The sequence below is a fragment of the Penicillium longicatenatum genome (assembly GCF_028827895.1).
Source record: "Penicillium longicatenatum strain IBT 33135 chromosome Unknown contig_2_segment0_segment0, whole genome shotgun sequence".
Lineage (NCBI taxonomy): Eukaryota > Fungi > Ascomycota > Eurotiomycetes > Eurotiales > Aspergillaceae > Penicillium > Penicillium longicatenatum.
Window position 1 is genome coordinate 2,449,272 of NW_026643120.1, and position 17,111 is coordinate 2,466,382.

The 17,111-nt window shown below is 48.7% G+C and overlaps 7 protein-coding genes across 7 annotated transcripts; 3 read left to right on the top strand and 4 right to left on the bottom strand.

Moving 5' to 3' along the window:
• Nucleotides 1-219: 219 nt before the first annotated feature.
• Nucleotides 220-1,306, bottom strand: N7484_003436 (alpha/beta hydrolase family protein; the record flags this gene model as incomplete). The annotated part of the gene is made up of 3 exons (XM_057113856.1): nucleotides 220-829; nucleotides 883-932; nucleotides 983-1,306. The coding sequence occupies 3 exons, from the start codon at nucleotides 1,304-1,306 to the stop codon at nucleotides 220-222; spliced, it is 984 nt and encodes a 327-aa protein (XP_056973996.1).
• Nucleotides 1,307-1,487: 181 nt separating this feature from the next.
• Nucleotides 1,488-5,260, bottom strand: N7484_003437 (uncharacterized protein; the record flags this gene model as incomplete). Its single annotated transcript, XM_057113857.1, has 10 exons — nucleotides 1,488-2,102; nucleotides 2,175-2,496; nucleotides 3,005-3,439; nucleotides 3,495-3,677; nucleotides 3,726-4,339; nucleotides 4,393-4,473; nucleotides 4,523-4,860; nucleotides 4,912-4,983; nucleotides 5,041-5,045; nucleotides 5,100-5,260. 10 exons carry the CDS (start codon nucleotides 5,258-5,260, stop codon nucleotides 1,488-1,490), a joined length of 2,826 nt encoding a protein of 941 aa, XP_056973997.1.
• A 262-nt stretch (nucleotides 5,261-5,522) lies between these two features.
• Nucleotides 5,523-6,989, top strand: N7484_003438 (uncharacterized protein; the record flags this gene model as incomplete). The annotated part of the gene is made up of 4 exons (XM_057113858.1): nucleotides 5,523-5,653; nucleotides 5,706-6,799; nucleotides 6,852-6,923; nucleotides 6,967-6,989. The coding sequence occupies 4 exons, from the start codon at nucleotides 5,523-5,525 to the stop codon at nucleotides 6,987-6,989; spliced, it is 1,320 nt and encodes a 439-aa protein (XP_056973998.1).
• Nucleotides 6,990-7,856: 867 nt separating this feature from the next.
• On the top strand, nucleotides 7,857-8,615 carry N7484_003439 (GNAT family N-acetyltransferase; the record flags this gene model as incomplete). The annotated part of the gene is made up of 2 exons (XM_057113859.1): nucleotides 7,857-8,313; nucleotides 8,368-8,615. The coding sequence occupies 2 exons, from the start codon at nucleotides 7,857-7,859 to the stop codon at nucleotides 8,613-8,615; spliced, it is 705 nt and encodes a 234-aa protein (XP_056973999.1).
• Nucleotides 8,616-9,348: 733 nt separating this feature from the next.
• On the top strand, nucleotides 9,349-11,262 carry N7484_003440 (glycoside hydrolase family 18 protein; the record flags this gene model as incomplete). Its single annotated transcript, XM_057113860.1, has 5 exons — nucleotides 9,349-9,457; nucleotides 9,512-9,574; nucleotides 9,629-9,642; nucleotides 9,698-9,825; nucleotides 9,876-11,262. 5 exons carry the CDS (start codon nucleotides 9,349-9,351, stop codon nucleotides 11,260-11,262), a joined length of 1,701 nt encoding a protein of 566 aa, XP_056974000.1.
• A 363-nt stretch (nucleotides 11,263-11,625) lies between these two features.
• On the bottom strand, nucleotides 11,626-12,208 carry N7484_003441 (uncharacterized protein; the record flags this gene model as incomplete). Its single annotated transcript, XM_057113861.1, has 2 exons — nucleotides 11,626-11,880; nucleotides 11,948-12,208. The coding sequence occupies 2 exons, from the start codon at nucleotides 12,206-12,208 to the stop codon at nucleotides 11,626-11,628; spliced, it is 516 nt and encodes a 171-aa protein (XP_056974001.1).
• Nucleotides 12,209-13,324: 1,116 nt separating this feature from the next.
• N7484_003442 (putative plasma membrane H(+)ATPase) lies at nucleotides 13,325-16,529 on the bottom strand (the record flags this gene model as incomplete). The annotated part of the gene is made up of 4 exons (XM_057113862.1): nucleotides 13,325-15,031; nucleotides 15,084-15,785; nucleotides 15,853-16,076; nucleotides 16,127-16,529. 4 exons carry the CDS (start codon nucleotides 16,527-16,529, stop codon nucleotides 13,325-13,327), a joined length of 3,036 nt encoding a protein of 1,011 aa, XP_056974002.1.
• Between the last annotated feature and the right edge of the window lie 582 nt (nucleotides 16,530-17,111).

The window sequence follows — 17,111 nt, forward strand, 5'->3', positions numbered from 1 at the left end:
TTGGGATTTGACAAAGCGAAGGGCGGCGTATACTCGACTTCCTGATTTCGAGAAATCGTGCCTTCTCTAGATGAATTGCTGAGTCGACGCTAATTAGGGCTCCACAAGCGCCTCTGAGCAGTGGAAAATTCTAAAGGTGTAATATTTCTATGTCAGAGTAAATGATATCCCATGAAGCCATCAGTAATAGAAGCATTGGAACCTTGCAAGGGCTTCACATTATGAGACCGGCTGCGGAGAGCTAGAAGGGAGAATATCTCGCAACCACTCAGCCGTCATCGCCACCATCTCCTTGGTGCAACTATGTCCCGTGTTATCCTGTACGAAAAAGGTAATATCTTGCTTGCCACCTGATCGCCTCTGTCGTTCTTCCACCCAAGCGGCTGTGTACTTCGCTGGAACCAACTTGTCAAACTTCCCGTTACACAAAAGCAGCGGCACATGGGGAAATTCATCTGTGACTTGATGATCATCTCGAACCACCATCTCTGCCAAAGCTCGAGGCCATCGTTTTTGTTGCTGCGGGTTCATCGCCTGACGAAGTTTCTCATAATTGAATGGCTCCCCCGGGCTATTTCCTATTGTCGGATCGATACCCAGACGGCCTAGAAGAAGAGTTGATAAACTCGGACAGCCCACGACCATGGAGTACGCGTAGAATTGGCCTGGTGAGGTCAATGAGGCGATGCGCCACGCTGTGTGTCCGCCGAGGGAAACCCCGAACATGACGTTGTAAAATCGAGTGAATTGGGTTAAATAGGTTGGAAGGTAATCCAGCACCAGTTTGAAATCCTGTGCGGATCCAGAGATCATGGATACCAGATCCATACTATCAAAGTTAGTGTTCATGTCTTATTTTTTAGCATGATGATCGGGACATACGCATGATTCTCATTGCCATTCTTCCAGGTCTTGTTTGCGTGAGGATCGACCTGGGTGGACATTTAATATGGAAATACATGGACGGGGCCAATTGACTTACCTCGCGATCTCCATGGTTTCGCATATTCATGGTCACGGCGATCAGCCCAACTGACCCGCCCTGTCGCTTGTCTGTCCGATACCGATGAAGGATTTCATGTGCCATGTCCTCCATGACCCGGTAGGTTCGGGTTCGATTGTGTGCCATATACAAAACTGCAACCTCCCCGGTCTGCTCACTTGACTGACTCGCATTGACCTCCTCTAATCCATATACATAGATCCTAAGCCCACCAATGGCCATTTCGGTTTTGCTTGAGAGTGGCGTGGTAGGCGGAAGAGAGAAACGAGGCTCATGGCCATCCCCATTTGGAGCGGGTGTCATTTTTTTTCACTGTGCAAATACAAGTCTTCACATCCAACTCCAAGTCTCTTATAGTAAGAATGTCTGATTTCTGGAATGGTTGCATTGACAAAAGAACCGGGTTGGCTGCGATCACTACTTGAGCCGAGATAATTCCCGAGTTAACCGCCCCACCCAAATTGACCGAAGTATTGCCGTCCCCTCACAAACTATGCCGATCAAAGAAGTCAAGAATGATGGGGGTGGCGTTGAAACTAGCCACATGGTGACCGGCTTCCTGGTTATCGGAATTGGCAACAGTACTGGGCCAGTCATGACCAATCACCGAGTCATATACCAACTCCACCAATCCCCGACCAAAGGAGTAAACGACGGTGTCAGATGCAACTGCAAGCGTTTTCTTTCGTCGACTGCTTAGCTCATCTCGTGCAGCCCATTGCTGAATAAAATGCGGAATACTTGGCAGGCACTCATCTTTCCGTTCGCCGCCCCAATACGAAATAGTCGTGTCGTTTCCACCGTGAAATGCTAGTAGTGGTATATTCGTTCGTGATGGGTTACAAGGCATCTGGACTGTCGATGGTAGACAAGGCAATGTGTCGACATAATATGCACCGGAGACGGGAGCAAAACCAGCGAAACGACTAGACATCTCGCGGTCACACGCAAGTAGGTTGCAAAAGCCACCACCGTCGGATTTGCCCGTCGTCCAGATGCGATTGGTATCGATACAATATTGCGAAGTTATCTGGTCCAAGATGTCACTTGTGAATTTGATATCGTTGGTCGTGACGCCGGGGACGCCTTGCCATTTGTTCTGTGGCCACGAAGGTTAGAGAGACTGTGTTTGATAGTTGGAGAATCATTTCGAAGGTCTTTGGGCTCTTACATCTATTCCCTGGGGATACACAACGATGTCCCTGGTGTTGAACTCAGGATTAGTCAGTTGGTCCAGCTGCAACTGACTTTCGGCTGTCCGGCTCCCCCCGTGATATGACAGGATGACGGGAGTTGGAATGTGTGGATGGTACTTTGGTGGAATAGAGAGAAGAAAGCTGCGATCAATGCCATCACTTATGATTGATATGTTGAAGACGCCTCCTAAGGACTGTCCTAGCGGAAGTGGTATGTCTCCACACAGGGTAGCCGCTACAGCTGTGACTCCTACAAGGAGTATACGGAGGTACGAAGGTGCCATGAGACGGAAAGCACTACCTTGTTAGCTTGCAAACAAAAACGATAGAGAATATGACCTACCAAAGCCAACTTATATGTGGCTTGCTCTCGAGCCTGCTGCACCATGCGCTGCGGTTACACATGCACTACCCCGGAGTTCCCCCGCAGAACATTCTTTATACAAGATAGACTCTGGCTATGTGGTACCAGATCGTAGGGCGGCTGCCACGCTGCTGGTTGCCGAATTGCCGGAAGTATCCCCTACGCGCGATCTTTGATGAGAATTGAGAGGTACTTCTCCCGGTTAAATGTTTGGATGCCCCCTACTGATATCTATGCAAGGGGCCTTTAAGAAAGCGCTCATGTGGAGTTGGTGTTATGAACCACTAGAATTATCTGATTTATTGAGATATAAAACAGTGATGATCAAGGGTTACCTTGTTGTTTCACATATTATACATATTCATCGGTAACTCTCCTTCCATTCCATGCCCAGCGAAATCCGTGAATAGTCCCTGAGATTGATGGTCTGACAATGCAAACCCAGGGCTTAGTAACTGCTCAAGAGCATTGAAATCTGCAGAATAATGAGTATTGAATCCGCCTGTAATGTCTTCCGCCCCAAGGACACCAGCGCCAGAACCACTCGGTATAAACGGTGCAAGGTTGGCGGTCATAATCTCCGTCGTAGTACCATTACCATCTTGTTGCCCAATAGCTTGATTGGGTATATTGGGCAGAGCAGTCCTTTTTGGGGTATTCGAGTCTTGGATTCCATGGTTGTTGTGATTGGTCAATATAGCCTGCGCACGATCGAAGAGTCGATACATAACACCAGCGCTCCAATAAGTATCGCGCAAACTCTCTAGAAATAGCAGACAGAGATTGAGTCTGTTTTTAGCAAGATTGGCTTGAAGTGAACTGTTGGATTTGCAGTCGAATAGATGGATTTGCATGGCAGGAATCAAGGATGTGATGCTAACAAATAACCGATGTCAGTGATGTAGTCCCGGGCCCAAAAAGACATACTTACAACATGGGCTTGATCGATTTGACAACATCTAGCTCGATCATCTTTTCAAGGGCCTGATTTGTCATCGAGGCAGCCTCTCGTGCCCGATTCTGCGCAATTTTCTGCCAGGTGGTCGACGAACTTTCCGGAAATGAAGAAGGTGAATTCAGAACGTATGGCCGATAGAGCACGGTCACACTCGCCCTGGAATATGTTAGACAGGAAATGAAAACACGGCAGGATTGTACACACTGGTAAAAAACCTGAAGGTGGTATTCGTGAATGCGGACAGTATCGCTTGCAGCGTATATCACAGTTGGCTCACTTTGGTGGCATTCGAGCAGTTCTGCAGCCAACCCATCGATCTCTTCGACACTTGCCTTAGGAGCTTGAAGTGTATAATGAGCACGTAAAATACGGCCAAGCACAAAGCTCGTCCTGACCAGCCTTACCCACATAGCAGCAAGGCAGTCCAGATCTGGAGGGATGAATCTCTGCCGGGCCTCCGCTGAAACGAGCTGCAATTCATGCAGTACATCATCAGGACTAGGAAAGAGGGCATCACAATCTTCATCATGGATTCGCATAGGTCGGCCTTTGGCCAGGGATACCCACCGATCTCGGACCACGCACGTCCACCAAAGACGACGGGTGAGACGCTGAAGCTCAGATGACGATAGTTGATTATTTCGTGTTGAAGAGTTGCCACAGCGATGTATGCCGATTCCTTGGGCCAGCGTAATGGCAATCCCAATCCAGTGTGACGCCCCTGTGTGATCCTGAGCGTCTGTATACCAGAAGCTCATCAATAGAACTGATCGAATGAGGACAAGTTTATCTATGCTGCGATCAACGTCGTAAAAAGCCTCGAAGAAGGGTTAGTGGTTATCTTGGTTTGTCATATTCTAGCGTGACACACCTTGGCTCTTCTGTACATCGCCCTTTTCATGGATTTCCGAGTTTCAAATCCCGCCCGTTGCAAAACCTTAATGTCAGCGTACTAACAGGTTATTAGTGCTGGTTCCGAGAGTTTATTTTGGCATTCTCACATTGGTGGCTGCAAGAAGCATACTCCAAAATAGCACAGGGCTAATATTCCGTGTTCCATTCTGTACATACTCATTGAGGAATGCGGGTGCTTCGATCACCGGCTGGAAGAAATGCACATGGTGAAAATAACATTTGATGAGCTCATCACAGACATCCGTTGGTATTGTCGCAAACCCTCCTTCGTGTCTGATATATTCTATCTCATGTGGTCGAAGATTCGTGCCTGTCCCTGAGATCTTGCCAGGTTCAAGGTTTGCGGGTGACGATTGATGGGCTTCCTGTGGGACCCCTGGGTGACACAATTCATACACTGATTGCCTTGGACCGCGCGTATCCCCTGAGAAATATCAGTCTCCACATCTGCAGCGTATGGACAAGAGGTACTGACCAATATAGGAGCAGGCACTATCGTCAGGTAAAACTCCATCTGTGTCTGTGGCCACGTCCGTCGTCTTATCGCCTAAGTGGACGGTTGTTTGTGTATCTTCTGTTCTAGTTATTGCTGCCCTTGACATACGCGGTCTACCTCAAATCAACACATTAGATCATAGACCATGAATAGACAGCTCCACCCACCGATGCTTTTTGCGCGGAAGAATCTCGCATACAGCCGCCTCGTGCTGGCAGTTTGTGCAGGGTGGACCGAGCTGCGTCACATCGCAGCGTATTTTGCGTTGATTACATGGTTTGCATGCGACACGAGATCGTCGACCGGCTTTTTTACCGGAATTGTCCATCTTGTGGATCACAGAGGGTGGAGTAGAGGAGAGAATTGCCGCGGGGAATCGAGAAAACATCTTTTAAGTGTGTGGGGCCTCCCCACCGGCCCTTTCGGCAATTTCGGCAATTGTCTCTAGCTTGAATTGCAAATCCGGGGAAACTCAAGTCTTTTTGTGATCGAGCTGTATCATAATGGAATGCTACATATAAATACCGAGCTGTCTGCTGCAGCTCTGCAATATCAGCCCGGTTGGATATTTGAATCATTTACCTTTGAACATGGATGACTCCATCAGACGCGTCGAGAAGCTCAACCTCGAAGAGGTGGAGAAGGTGGACGAAATGGACAAGAACGCCGATCCCTTCTCACCAGAAGAAGAGCGACGACTTGTCCGTAAGCTCGATCTATGGTACTTCTTCACTGTGCCTCTCCCGACACTGGTACCTATACTGACCTACCAGGATCGTTCCGCTTATGATGTTCACATATATGCTGCAAAGCTACGACAAAGGCATCATGAGTGCCGCCACACAATTCAATTTCAACGATGACCTAGGCTTGACCACCATCGTTGGATATGAAGCAGATGGCACAGCCATCACGAACAACCGACGGTACTCGAATGCCTCGATGATCTTCTATATTGGCTATTTGGTGGGCACATACCCCATGATGTATCTGGCGCAGCATTTCCCGCTTTCACGTGTCATCTCGGGGGCGACATTTCTATGGGGAATAGTAGTCATGTCAACTGCCGGTTGCTCCAACTATTCTGGCATCATGGTCAATCGGCTTGTGCTGGGCCTTCTCGAATCCGCTGTCGCGCCCACATTCACGGTCTTGGTCACATTCTGGTGGACTCGTGATGAGCAGGCCTTGCGTACCGGACTCTGGTATTGCTGTGTTGGGGTGGCCACTACTATTGCTCCTTTGATTAACTATGGACTTGGGCAGATTCATGGACCCCTCGTCTCATGGAAGCCTATGTTCCTAGTCCTTGGCGCTATCACCACCACCTGGGCAGTGGTCTTGTTTTTCTGCTTGCCAGACAGTCCCATCACAACAAAGGGACTCAATGAGAGCGAACGCCAAATTGCTCTTAGCCGACTTGAGCGAAACCAAGCAGGCACAATCAGCCGTCAATTCGATAAAGCTCAGTTCCTCGAGACCTTCCGAGACTTCAAAACGTACAGCTGCACCCTCATCATTCTCTTGACAGGAGTACCTTCTGGGGCAATCGGTACTTTCGGAACGATTGTTATCAATGGATTTGGATTCAGTCACTTTGACTCACTGGCATTGACATGTCCGATCGGTGCCATCACTGCACTGTCCATTTTGCTTGTTGGCTATGTGACGCGAAAGTGCAATGGTACTCGCTACTTTTGCATAATTATATGTGCTCTTATCTCCATCGCCGGGACTTTAATCTGTTGGTTGGGACCTCGCAGTAATAAGGGCCTTTTGTTTGCTGGAATCTTCTTGATCGCTGTCCAAGTTGCTTCTGGTGGGCTGGCCGTCTCACTGGTCGCGTCCAATATTGCTGGTCATACCAGTAAGTCTTTCTCCCATTTTGCGAAGATCAAAGTTCAGCTAACATCCAGCAGAAAAAGCAACCACCAGTGCATCCACCTTTGCCGGTTATTGTATTGGCAACATCATTGGGCCACTGATCTTCGGTGCCTCTCCGGGACCCTTATATCGTGCTGGATTTATAGGCAGCTTTGTCTGTCTTTGTGGAGTAGTAGTGACTGCGTCTATCAGTTGGGTCTACTTGCGTAGAGAGAATGCAAAGAGAAACAAGAGATTTAGATCAGATCCTGGTCAACAGCATTTACACTCGATTGACGAGAACTTGACGGATCTGCAGAACGAGGAATTTCGATATGTGCTCTGAGGATGTTCTATGGTCATCCTTAAACCCCTTCAACATTATCTACATGTTGTTCAAACAAAGACTTCTTAAATTCCATCTAAAGCTTACTTATAGAGAACGATATAACAGTATTCGATAGTTCCTTCAGGGGAATGTAGCAGATTATGGTGAATAATACTATACGTAAAAATTGATGTGTTAGTATAAAGAGTGACGAGACAATTACTAGTGGTTAGAAAGCTTAGAGGAGATTCTCAAAGATATTAAGAGACTACTTTGTGCGTCAGATGGGTATTAATTACTAGGAGTAATTGTATAGAATTCCAGTAAGATATGGTGGTGTGGTGAACTGGTTAGTGAATATATACAATCGATGAGGTAGGCCCGAAAACTGATCTGGGAAAATATTGACTAGATAGTTTATATACGCTGATATGACTGCTGGTCACCTGCTCACACATGATCTCAAATATAATTTTTCCGATCTATTATTATATGGTTATATGGCAGCCTAGAAAATCGCGAATTTCGCACTAAATAATGTTCAGTGAATCCTCTACCGTCGTAATCGTCCACTAGCGGCTGATAAGTATAGGACACTTGGCGTCCTGCTTACCAGTCATTATCTGACAACTTCGATCCTGGATTTTATTTGATTTGAGTTGAGCCTCGAGAGGAAGTCAAAATTCCATAGACATCGCATGTTTCTACTTTCTTCTGTTCACCCTGATTAAATATGACATTTGCTATTGAGCCCTGTTTCCCGGCAGATGCCCCTGGCCTTGCCACTGCCATGATGAGCGCCCGTCTCACAGATCCCCATTGGGTAAAACAATGGGAAGACAATGTTCTTCCTAACGACATAATTACCAAAGCCATCGACCGCGTCCCTTGGAACCTGATCAGTGGACGAGAGACCAAACGACATCAAAAAGTGATTGACGTCCGCTCGGGCGAAATCGTTGGATACGGGCGGTGGCTACTCCCTCCTCATCTAGCGAGAAATGATGTCTGGCAAGAAGCCCAAGTAGCCGAGGTCACATCTGATGAGCGAGCAGTTTTTGAAAAGCTGGCTCAAGCATACACGAAAAACGGTCGTCCCATCGGCCTCAAGTCTGGGGCAGAGATGAATTACAGAAGTGCACCCCTCGAGGCTGCTGATGAGCGGGTCACGCGAGATGGTCCATTCCTAAGTAGGTGAACAAGGTTTGGAGGTTGTGAATGCCTTGGCTGACATCCCTCGCTAGCGCTGGACTATTTGACCACGACCCCTTCTTATTGGCGGCGTGGTGTTGGAACGATGCTGGTTGAAAGTGGGTTGCAAATTGCCGATCAGTATAAATTGAAGACATATGTTATGTCGGAGCCGGCCGCATTGAAACTATATCTTAATCTTGGGTTTAAGCTAGTAGAGACAGTGTCTACTGATTATTCCCAGTATGGAGGGTTGGAGCCTATGGTGCACCATTTTCTGGTTCGCGAGCCTTCGATATAGATGATCTATTCCTGGGCCTTCTGTGCTTTGAGTCATCTGTATAACGCTATTGTTGATATGTCAAGCTCTCTTGCAAGATAAATTGATAGGTACTTGTGTATAGAACTTAGAGTTCTAGACGATTCGAGATTCTTGTCGGAAATTAACTGGCACTCGAAAGGTCCACAATGTGAGATACAGAAAGTATTTTAATGTCCCCCAGGTGGACACGTCCAGCATCTTACGTTTCTGATTCCCTTTTCTTGGCCGAGATCGCATTTCAGCGTCGATTATTGTTGCCCTGTACCGGGATGCATTCCGGAAGACCCACCAAACCCCCTGACAACACAGATGGAATGCATCCCATCTTCCGAGTGAGGCTTGGAAGGCGAATCAAAAACACAAGGCAATTATTTCCACGAATATTGCATACAGAGCCCCTCATTGGGGTGGAGTCCGGAAGTTTGTCAGTCTGGTTGCTGGCGTGGAGAGCCGACCATGCTTCGGACGCAGAGCCCCGATGACGTACAAGGGCGAGGTGTTTGTTTTTGTCTAAGGTATGCAACTGGATAGCAAAATACCTCAATGATATCTATTTAAGATATGCTCACGCGTTGAGCCGCTCCACGGCTCGTGTGATCTTGGTCTGGAGTGCTTTCTTTGGGTTTATATCCCTTCCATTCATTTCCATAGTAATTCGACACTTAATACTTAATTTCCTTCATTTTCATTCTTTAGATTTCGAATCGACAAGATGCGTCGGTCTCAAGCGTATCTGCCTTGGTCAGTACTGCTGGCTTCTTTGGGGGCAGTGCAGGCAAAGCTTGACTTGAACTCGGACAGCAATATCGTCGTCTACTGGGGTATGTTTAAGTGAAGTGATAAAGAGAGTGGCGTTGGCTAAACAAAGTACAAAGGCCAAAACTCGCTGCAAGGACAAGGAGGCGAAGTGCAGCAGTCGTTGGCACATTACTGCGAGAGTGAGTCTATCTTCCGGAGTTGGATGCGAGAGTCAGTGGCTAACCGGATCTTAGATGACAACATTGATGTATGGGAGATTAGGGCCGGATTGAAAGGGAGAGCAGACTAATTGAAGCAACCAGGTCATCCCAATCGCATTCGACATGATGGTCAACGGACCCGGTGGTGTCCCCGAGGTGGACTTCTCCGTCACCAGCCAGGACTGTGATGTGTTTCCCGGAACACAACTGAAAAACTGTCCTAAGATTGCGTAAGTGATTTTGTGGATGCTGGCGTCCCGGCCAGACTAACACCCAATAGTCAGGATATCCAAACATGCCAGGACAAAGGCAAAACAATTCTCCTGTCCATCGGTGGCGCAACGTACAGCGAGGGTGGCTTCAAGTCGGAGTCGGATGCCAAAACTGGCGCAAAGCTGATTTGGGAGACCTTTGGACCCCAGCAAGATGGCTCTAAAGCCTTGCGCCCATTTGGTAGCGCCAGTATGGATGGTTTCGATTTCGATTTTGAAGCCAGTGTCACAAACATGGCTCCCTTTGCCAATGAGCTGCGGTCCCTGATGGACAAGGAGACGAGCAAACAGTACTTCCTGACGGCGGCCCCCCAGTGCCCATACCCCGATGCCGCCGACAAGGATATCTTGAACGGCCCCGTCTCCATCGATGCAGTCTGGGTTCAGTTCTACAACAACTTCTGCGGCGTAAACAACTTCAACGCAGACAGCAAGAGCTCAAAATATAACTTCGAAGAATGGGACAACTGGGCCAAGACCGTGTCGCAGAACAAGAACGTCAAGGTAATTTTGGGCGTGCCAGCCGATACGACTGCCGCCAGCACCGGCTACGTGCCTGTCGACAAACTTGCCGATGTGATCGAATACTCGAAGAAGTTCGAAAGCTTTGGTGGTGTAATGATGTGGGATACGACTCAGGCATATGCGAACCAAGGGTTCATTGATGGCGTGCGCAAGGCGCTTGGTGGTCCGAATTCCGGTTCGTCGTCGTCGTCCAACCCGGCGTCGGCCACGGCGTCTGCACCAACGTCCACTAACTCACCGAATACCTCGCAATCTTCCAATGCACCCGGCTCCTCGTCCTCGTCTTCCTCCTCCTCTGGATCTGGCTCCTCATCCAGTGGGCATGATCAACCGAAACCCACTACCGCCTCGACTACCAGTGCCACCAAGCCAACCACCGAGCCGAAGCCTACCGATTCCGCTACGCAGCCAGAGCCAGAGCCGACTGACAAGCCGACTACCACGACCAAGCCCGCAGCTGCTCCTAAGCCGACAACGACTGAGCCCGCGCCCAAGCCGACTGCTGATAAGCCGACTACAACTGAGCCCGCGCCCAAGCCGACTGCTGATAAGCCGACTACAATTGAGCCCGCGCCCAAGCCGACTGCCGACAAGCCAACTACTACTCAGCCTGCTCCTAAGCCGACCACTACTAGCAAGCCCTCTGTGATTGACCCCGAAGACCTTGCTGATCCCGACCTTACACCTATCGACCAGTCAGACGACAACAACAATGACGATGATGACGACGACAGCAACAGCAATAAACCTCTCACCTCAGATCTCTTCGGTCTCTTGAATGGCCTGAAACAGGCCAATGGCGTGGTTGAAGGTCTCACCCACGGCTTGACTAAGAACCTCCGTCGCGCCAAGCGTATTGGATACAACTAAGCATCTCTTGGACGCCGACGCCTCAGTGCGTGAATTTCGAATACACCAAGCCCACTATCCTCAAAGCTTGTTGGCTCAAGTGGATATTTGTTCCCAAAGACAGAAGGAAAGCAAACCGCCAGAGAAATTGGTCAAACTCTATCAACGACAATGAGCATTACTTCCACTCATTTATATCACATGCACTGCCCACTGGATTTCACTCTTTCTTATGTACCCAACCTTCCTTGATACCCCCAATCCATAATTATCTCCAGTGATGCCATACATGGATGTCTTTAAATATTACTCATCGTCTTTGACATTCTATCCATTGCTGCTCTACCAGCCAAGTCAATTCACTCAAGATAAACATCAGTAAAGCTAAGCATTAACGACCACTTCGTAACTCTTCCAGGACCCAGCCTCGGTACATGAGCCATTGTACAGCCCCTTACTCTCGCGACCTCCTGCAACACCAGAGATGATGCAGTCAATGTTCTCCGTGAAGATTGCCTTCCACCAATCTACATAGTAGATGGAGTCCGCCAGAATGTAGCAGTAATCGTATGTACCACCCAGGCTTGTGCATGATAATTCGGCTTCTGAGCCGGACGCGACGAGGGTACCATCAGTGCACTGATCCCGTTGAGTTAGTGGCATTGAATAACATGGCAAGAAATTGAGGGTTTTGGTTTGAACTTACGGAATCGCCGCAGTAGAGGGCCCAGTCGGCAGTGGCCACGGAGGCGAGGGTGAGGGCCAAAGTAGTGAAGTACTTCATTGTGTACCTAAATCCATTGTTCCACGTTAGCCCTTGAATTATATCATTTTCGTGCATCGAGGAATCTTCGCCTACCGAAACTAGCTCTTGGATATATTTCAAGATGGGAAGATCGACAGGAGGTTGGGGGATAATCTGATCAATTATATATTCCAATCTCATGAGCTCGGAAAATGAGTACATTTGAACGTACGTCACCCCGGACAATCATTGAAATCTTAGTTTCCCATACACATCCTTTGCCAAGCTCTTCGCGTGGGCAAAGGTGTCGACCTGATACGATGTAGAATCCTTCAATTTGTGTGTATCTCCTTGTTTGGGCTTGGTCTACTCTGAACCCCGCTCCTGCACGTTTAGGTCAACAACCACTAGCAAATATCGGGAGTCCCGTCAACACTCATTGGATCTATAGATAACGTTGGAAATGAAAGTGGACCAAGAACGCGTTTAGGAAATCCTTCATAATTTAGTTCAGGTACCGACTCAGGCCCCCAGTGTTGGAACTATTGGTAGCTGACGGAGGCTTGGTCTGCGCAAGGCTAGCTAGTTCTATCTCAAGGGCGCTGCATTACGAACGAAGGTAGTGAGAGTCAGACCCCAAACCAGAAATTATCATGTCAGAGGGCCTTAAACCTGCAGATTCCATTGATGGAAGCTACGGGTGAAATCTGGATATAGGTATACTATTAATATAACAAAGCCTTTAGTTTGATTAAAGGGTCAAAGCTCATCGTTCTCTATGCCGCTTGTTCGGAGTGGAAAGGGATCTAATTTCATCCTTTAGTTTTGGAAAGTCGCTAGTACCTGGTCTGTTCAAGGTGGCGTCTGCTAAGCGTAAGCAGTTCGTCAGCACCCATCTACTCCAGTGCTTTAGTGCTTTAGCATTTACTGAAGGCGGACACGGAGCCGAGCCTAACTTGCAATCGACTAAGATTGTTATGTACTACTGCCAAGTATAACCCACCCGTTCATAATTCCCTTTTGATGTGCGGAGTAACTTGGACGGGAATTGGAAAACCCGAAGGTTAAACAATAAAGGTTTTTTTTTTCTGCACCTGATTAGAATAAATAAAAAGTAAAAAATAGATAGCAACATACTAAATAAAAAAGCAGAATGAAACCATACTCCGCCATTCTCCCCTCTTCCAGCCATAAAACATAAACCACTGCACATGGATCTACTCTAGACGCCGATGAGTCGGGAATTAAGGGACGGTTATTCTCCCTTAACATAGCGACCCCCATCGGAATCCAGGAATACCCATCATTACTCAACTGCCTTGCCCCTTCCCGGGCCCTTCACTCCATGCCTTCCTCCTCCTTACTTGTAGCCAAATGGTATCGGCCTGGAGGCTTACCAGGTTCTTCGTACTCAATATTCAAGCGAGCCAGATGACCGAGCAAGTTCTCCATCTTGATTTCACCCTTGCTGCGCTTCTGGCGACCGAGATTGTCGAGCCATTTAATCTTGTTGAGGATGAAGTAGACGAGTGCAATGACAATCTCCACGCCGAGCGAGAAGCACCAGATGCGGACGACCGTCACGATATCAGTCCATCCGTTTTTGGTTTCGACAAATGAGTCGGCAGGGTCGGTCTTCATGTCCTCATTCGTGAACCATCCGAACAGACAGAAGATCGTTGCGAGGATGTCAACGCCTAGGATAGCGGTGACTAGCTGTAGAGACGGCCAGGTGTCAATGCCGCGTGTCACGAAGATGAGCCAATTTTCTGTGAGTGCGACTTGGAGGAACAGAACTTCCTGAACGGAACCCCAGTTTTGGATGATGCCGCCCGATTTGAGGAACATGCTCCCGCGAACAACCCAGGTACCCAGTGCAAGAAGCAGACCAAGGATCGAGGAGATAAACCAGATCTTTGGGAGTTGCCATTCCACGGGACGTAGTTCAAAGGAGGCATGGTCGTATGCCACAGCGACAGTCGCAAGATCGGCGAATAGAGCCAGGAAGACGATAAGCTCCACGCGAATACTTTCGTTCAGAATAATCATCGACGTCACTAGGTAGATTTCCAGATGCAAGCAAAGCGCAATTCGATACTGAATATACGCTTTCATGCGGTGGAAGATCTGTCTTGCGACTTTGATAGAGTCGATGATCGTCGAGAGGCCGGGTTCGAGGAACACAATATCCGATGCCGACTGTGCTGCTTCCGACGCACCTTCGACAGCGATACCACAGTCAGCTTTCTTGAGTGAAGGTGCGTCGTTCACGCCGTCGCCAGTCATTGCGGTCAGATGGCCTCGTTCTTGGAGCATTTGCACCACTTGATATTTGTGTTCAGGGAACACTTCAGCAAATCCATCTGCTTTCTCTACCAGGTCACTAGCCATAGCGCCGCTCAGACCACCGTGAATCAACCTGTCCGAGTTATACACCTTGGTGCCCAAAGCCAGCATCTTGCAGGTTTCTTTGGCAATAGCGATGGCATCGCCCGTGAGCATCTTGACACTGATACCTAGATTCTGTGCCTCACTAATTGTCTGAGCAGTATCTTCACGAGGGGGGTCGAACATAGGCAGCATTCCTAGAAGCATCCATTCTTCACCCTCCTTTTGAACAGCCACGCCGAGTGAGCGGAAGCCCCGATGGGCAAACTCCTGGGCTTTTTCCTTATAGTGGTCCAGAACCTCTTGCGAGCAGTTCGTGAGCGCCAGCACTGCTTTCGGGGCTCCCTTCGTGCAAGTATATCGAATTCCATCGCATGTAGCAACAGTTACAATGCGCTTAGAGACCGGGTCAAATGGCGTGAACTTTTCGGTTGTCCAGCCACGGCGTAAGATCTCTCGCGCTTTGGGATACTGCCGGAGTGACAGAATGGTAACCTTGTCGATGGGATCCAACGATTCAATATTATGCGAAGATGCAAGCACAGCCACTGCAAACATCCAGTCTATATCCACGCCTTCAGCCACATAAGGGTCACGAATACTGAGCTTATTGGCTGTCAGAGTTCCTGTCTTGTCCGAGCAGAGGATATCCACACCCTATATACTGATTAGCATCCATTCAGCAATTCAATCCTGGTGGTGTACATACAGCCAAAGATTCGATAGCGGTCAGCTTCTGCACAATTGCTTTCTTCTTGGCCAAGTAGGCAGCACCTACAGCCATGGTCGTGGTAGTGACGACAGGAAGACCTACAGGCACGCCAATAATGAGCAAGGATAGAGTGTAGTGAAGCAGCGTCTGTTGTCCGGGCGAAGCAATCGGGATATGACGGAAGAATCCACCAATCCACGCAGCAAGGATCCAAGTCATTACGAGGAATAACAGAGATGTTCCAATGTTGTCCATGACGATTTCAAAGTGACCTGCGCCCTTAGCAGAGGCCACCATAGTCGCCGTACGGCCCACAAAGGAGGTCTTTGCAACGGTCTGTACTACGGCATAAGCCTTGCCACGCTTACAGCCAGTTGTGTAGAAAATCATGTCACCCATGTACCGGTCCACAGCGAGAGACTCGCCCGTAATTGCAGAGTGATCGCTGGCGAGAATGGGATAACCGCGACGACGAGTTTTCTGCTTGTGGCTCTCGCCTGCGGCGCCCTCACTGTTTCCCTCCCCAACTTCCTTGCCCTCGGCTTCACCCTCCTTGGGTTCATCATCTTCTGACTCAGATCCGCCACCGAGCATGCCTTGCTCTTGCAGTTGGTTGAACTCCTCCCAGCCGTGAGGATCATTGAAGTCACAAATAACCTTGGCATCAGCTGGAACGACTTGACCTTCACCCACGATGATCTGAGAAGTATGCATTAGCATCTTAGATACAGCCTTGAAAGTGATTCCTGCAAGAACAATGACATACCACGTCACCAGGCACTAGTTCACGAGCCAATATCTCCTGCTGAGTGCTGTCTCGTATCACGATTGCTCGCATGGCTATGTCACCCTTCAGACTGGCAACGACATCAGCCGCTTGCTTCTCTTGATACCAACCGACAGCAGCATTCAAAGCGAGGATGCCGATGATGACACCGAAGTCAACCCAGTCATCCAAACCAGCAGCTAGCAAAACTGCCAGCTCCATGACTTCCACAAGATCAGTAGATTTCACGTCATGGGGTGTGGGAAATACGAACCGTAAAGAATGGGACCACGGAAGTAGGACAGAACCTTGGCAATAGGATTCTCCTTCTCTGAAACCAATTCATTCCAGCCAGAGCGGCGACGGCGAACATTCACATCCTCACTGGATAGACCCTCGCGAATATCGGTGATGAGCCAGTCGTCAGGATACATACCCGCACTTTCTTCGACTGACTTGACGCGGACTTTGCGCTTCTTCCATGGGGCATACCAGAGGCGTTTCTCCTCGTAATCACCTTGATCTTCCAGGTTGGCATCGGCATTCTGGAAAGTCGACACGTACTTGACGAGCTTTCCGTACTCGTCCAGCTGAGCATAATCCTCCTTTAGAGAAGCTCTGGAGATGCGAGAGCCACGACGACCATCGGCTCGTTCGCCATCGCCTTGACTTGCCATGCTGGTAGTCTGAAGAAGTGGTGGTGGTGGTGGTGGTGGCAAGGGTTAATCAAGCCTGATGGAAAGCGAGAGACGACCATGTACTATGGAATGTAAACCTGGAGAATGGCAGCTTCCGGCAGAAGCAAAATTGCTTTGCAGCAACAAGCGTTGACACAAACGATACAAATGAGGGGAACAACGGTCCTTCGACACATCAACAGATTCGGAAGTAAACAACAGAGCCAGACTACCGGAAATAATAGGGATTGTTTCAAAACTGGCAAGAAGGAGCAGCTTGTTGGCTAGCAAGCTTCCAGGTTTGCTACGAGAGATTTTCTTTTTTCCCTACTCTGTCAATCATGCTGACGTCGCCAAAGCTAGAAGAGGTACTCCCTGTACGGTAGATACCGACGTTCAAAAATCCTTTCCAGGCCTTGACGTACGAGACCATAGGTAGAGCTCTCCGGACGAACCTTCTCAACAGCGGGCCGTTCATATAGCCATGGGAATATGACACAATGGGCCAGTGGGAATCTTGGCTACTCTTTCTCCTGTGGAAATGCACGAGGGTTTAATTGACAAGACATGGAACACTGTATA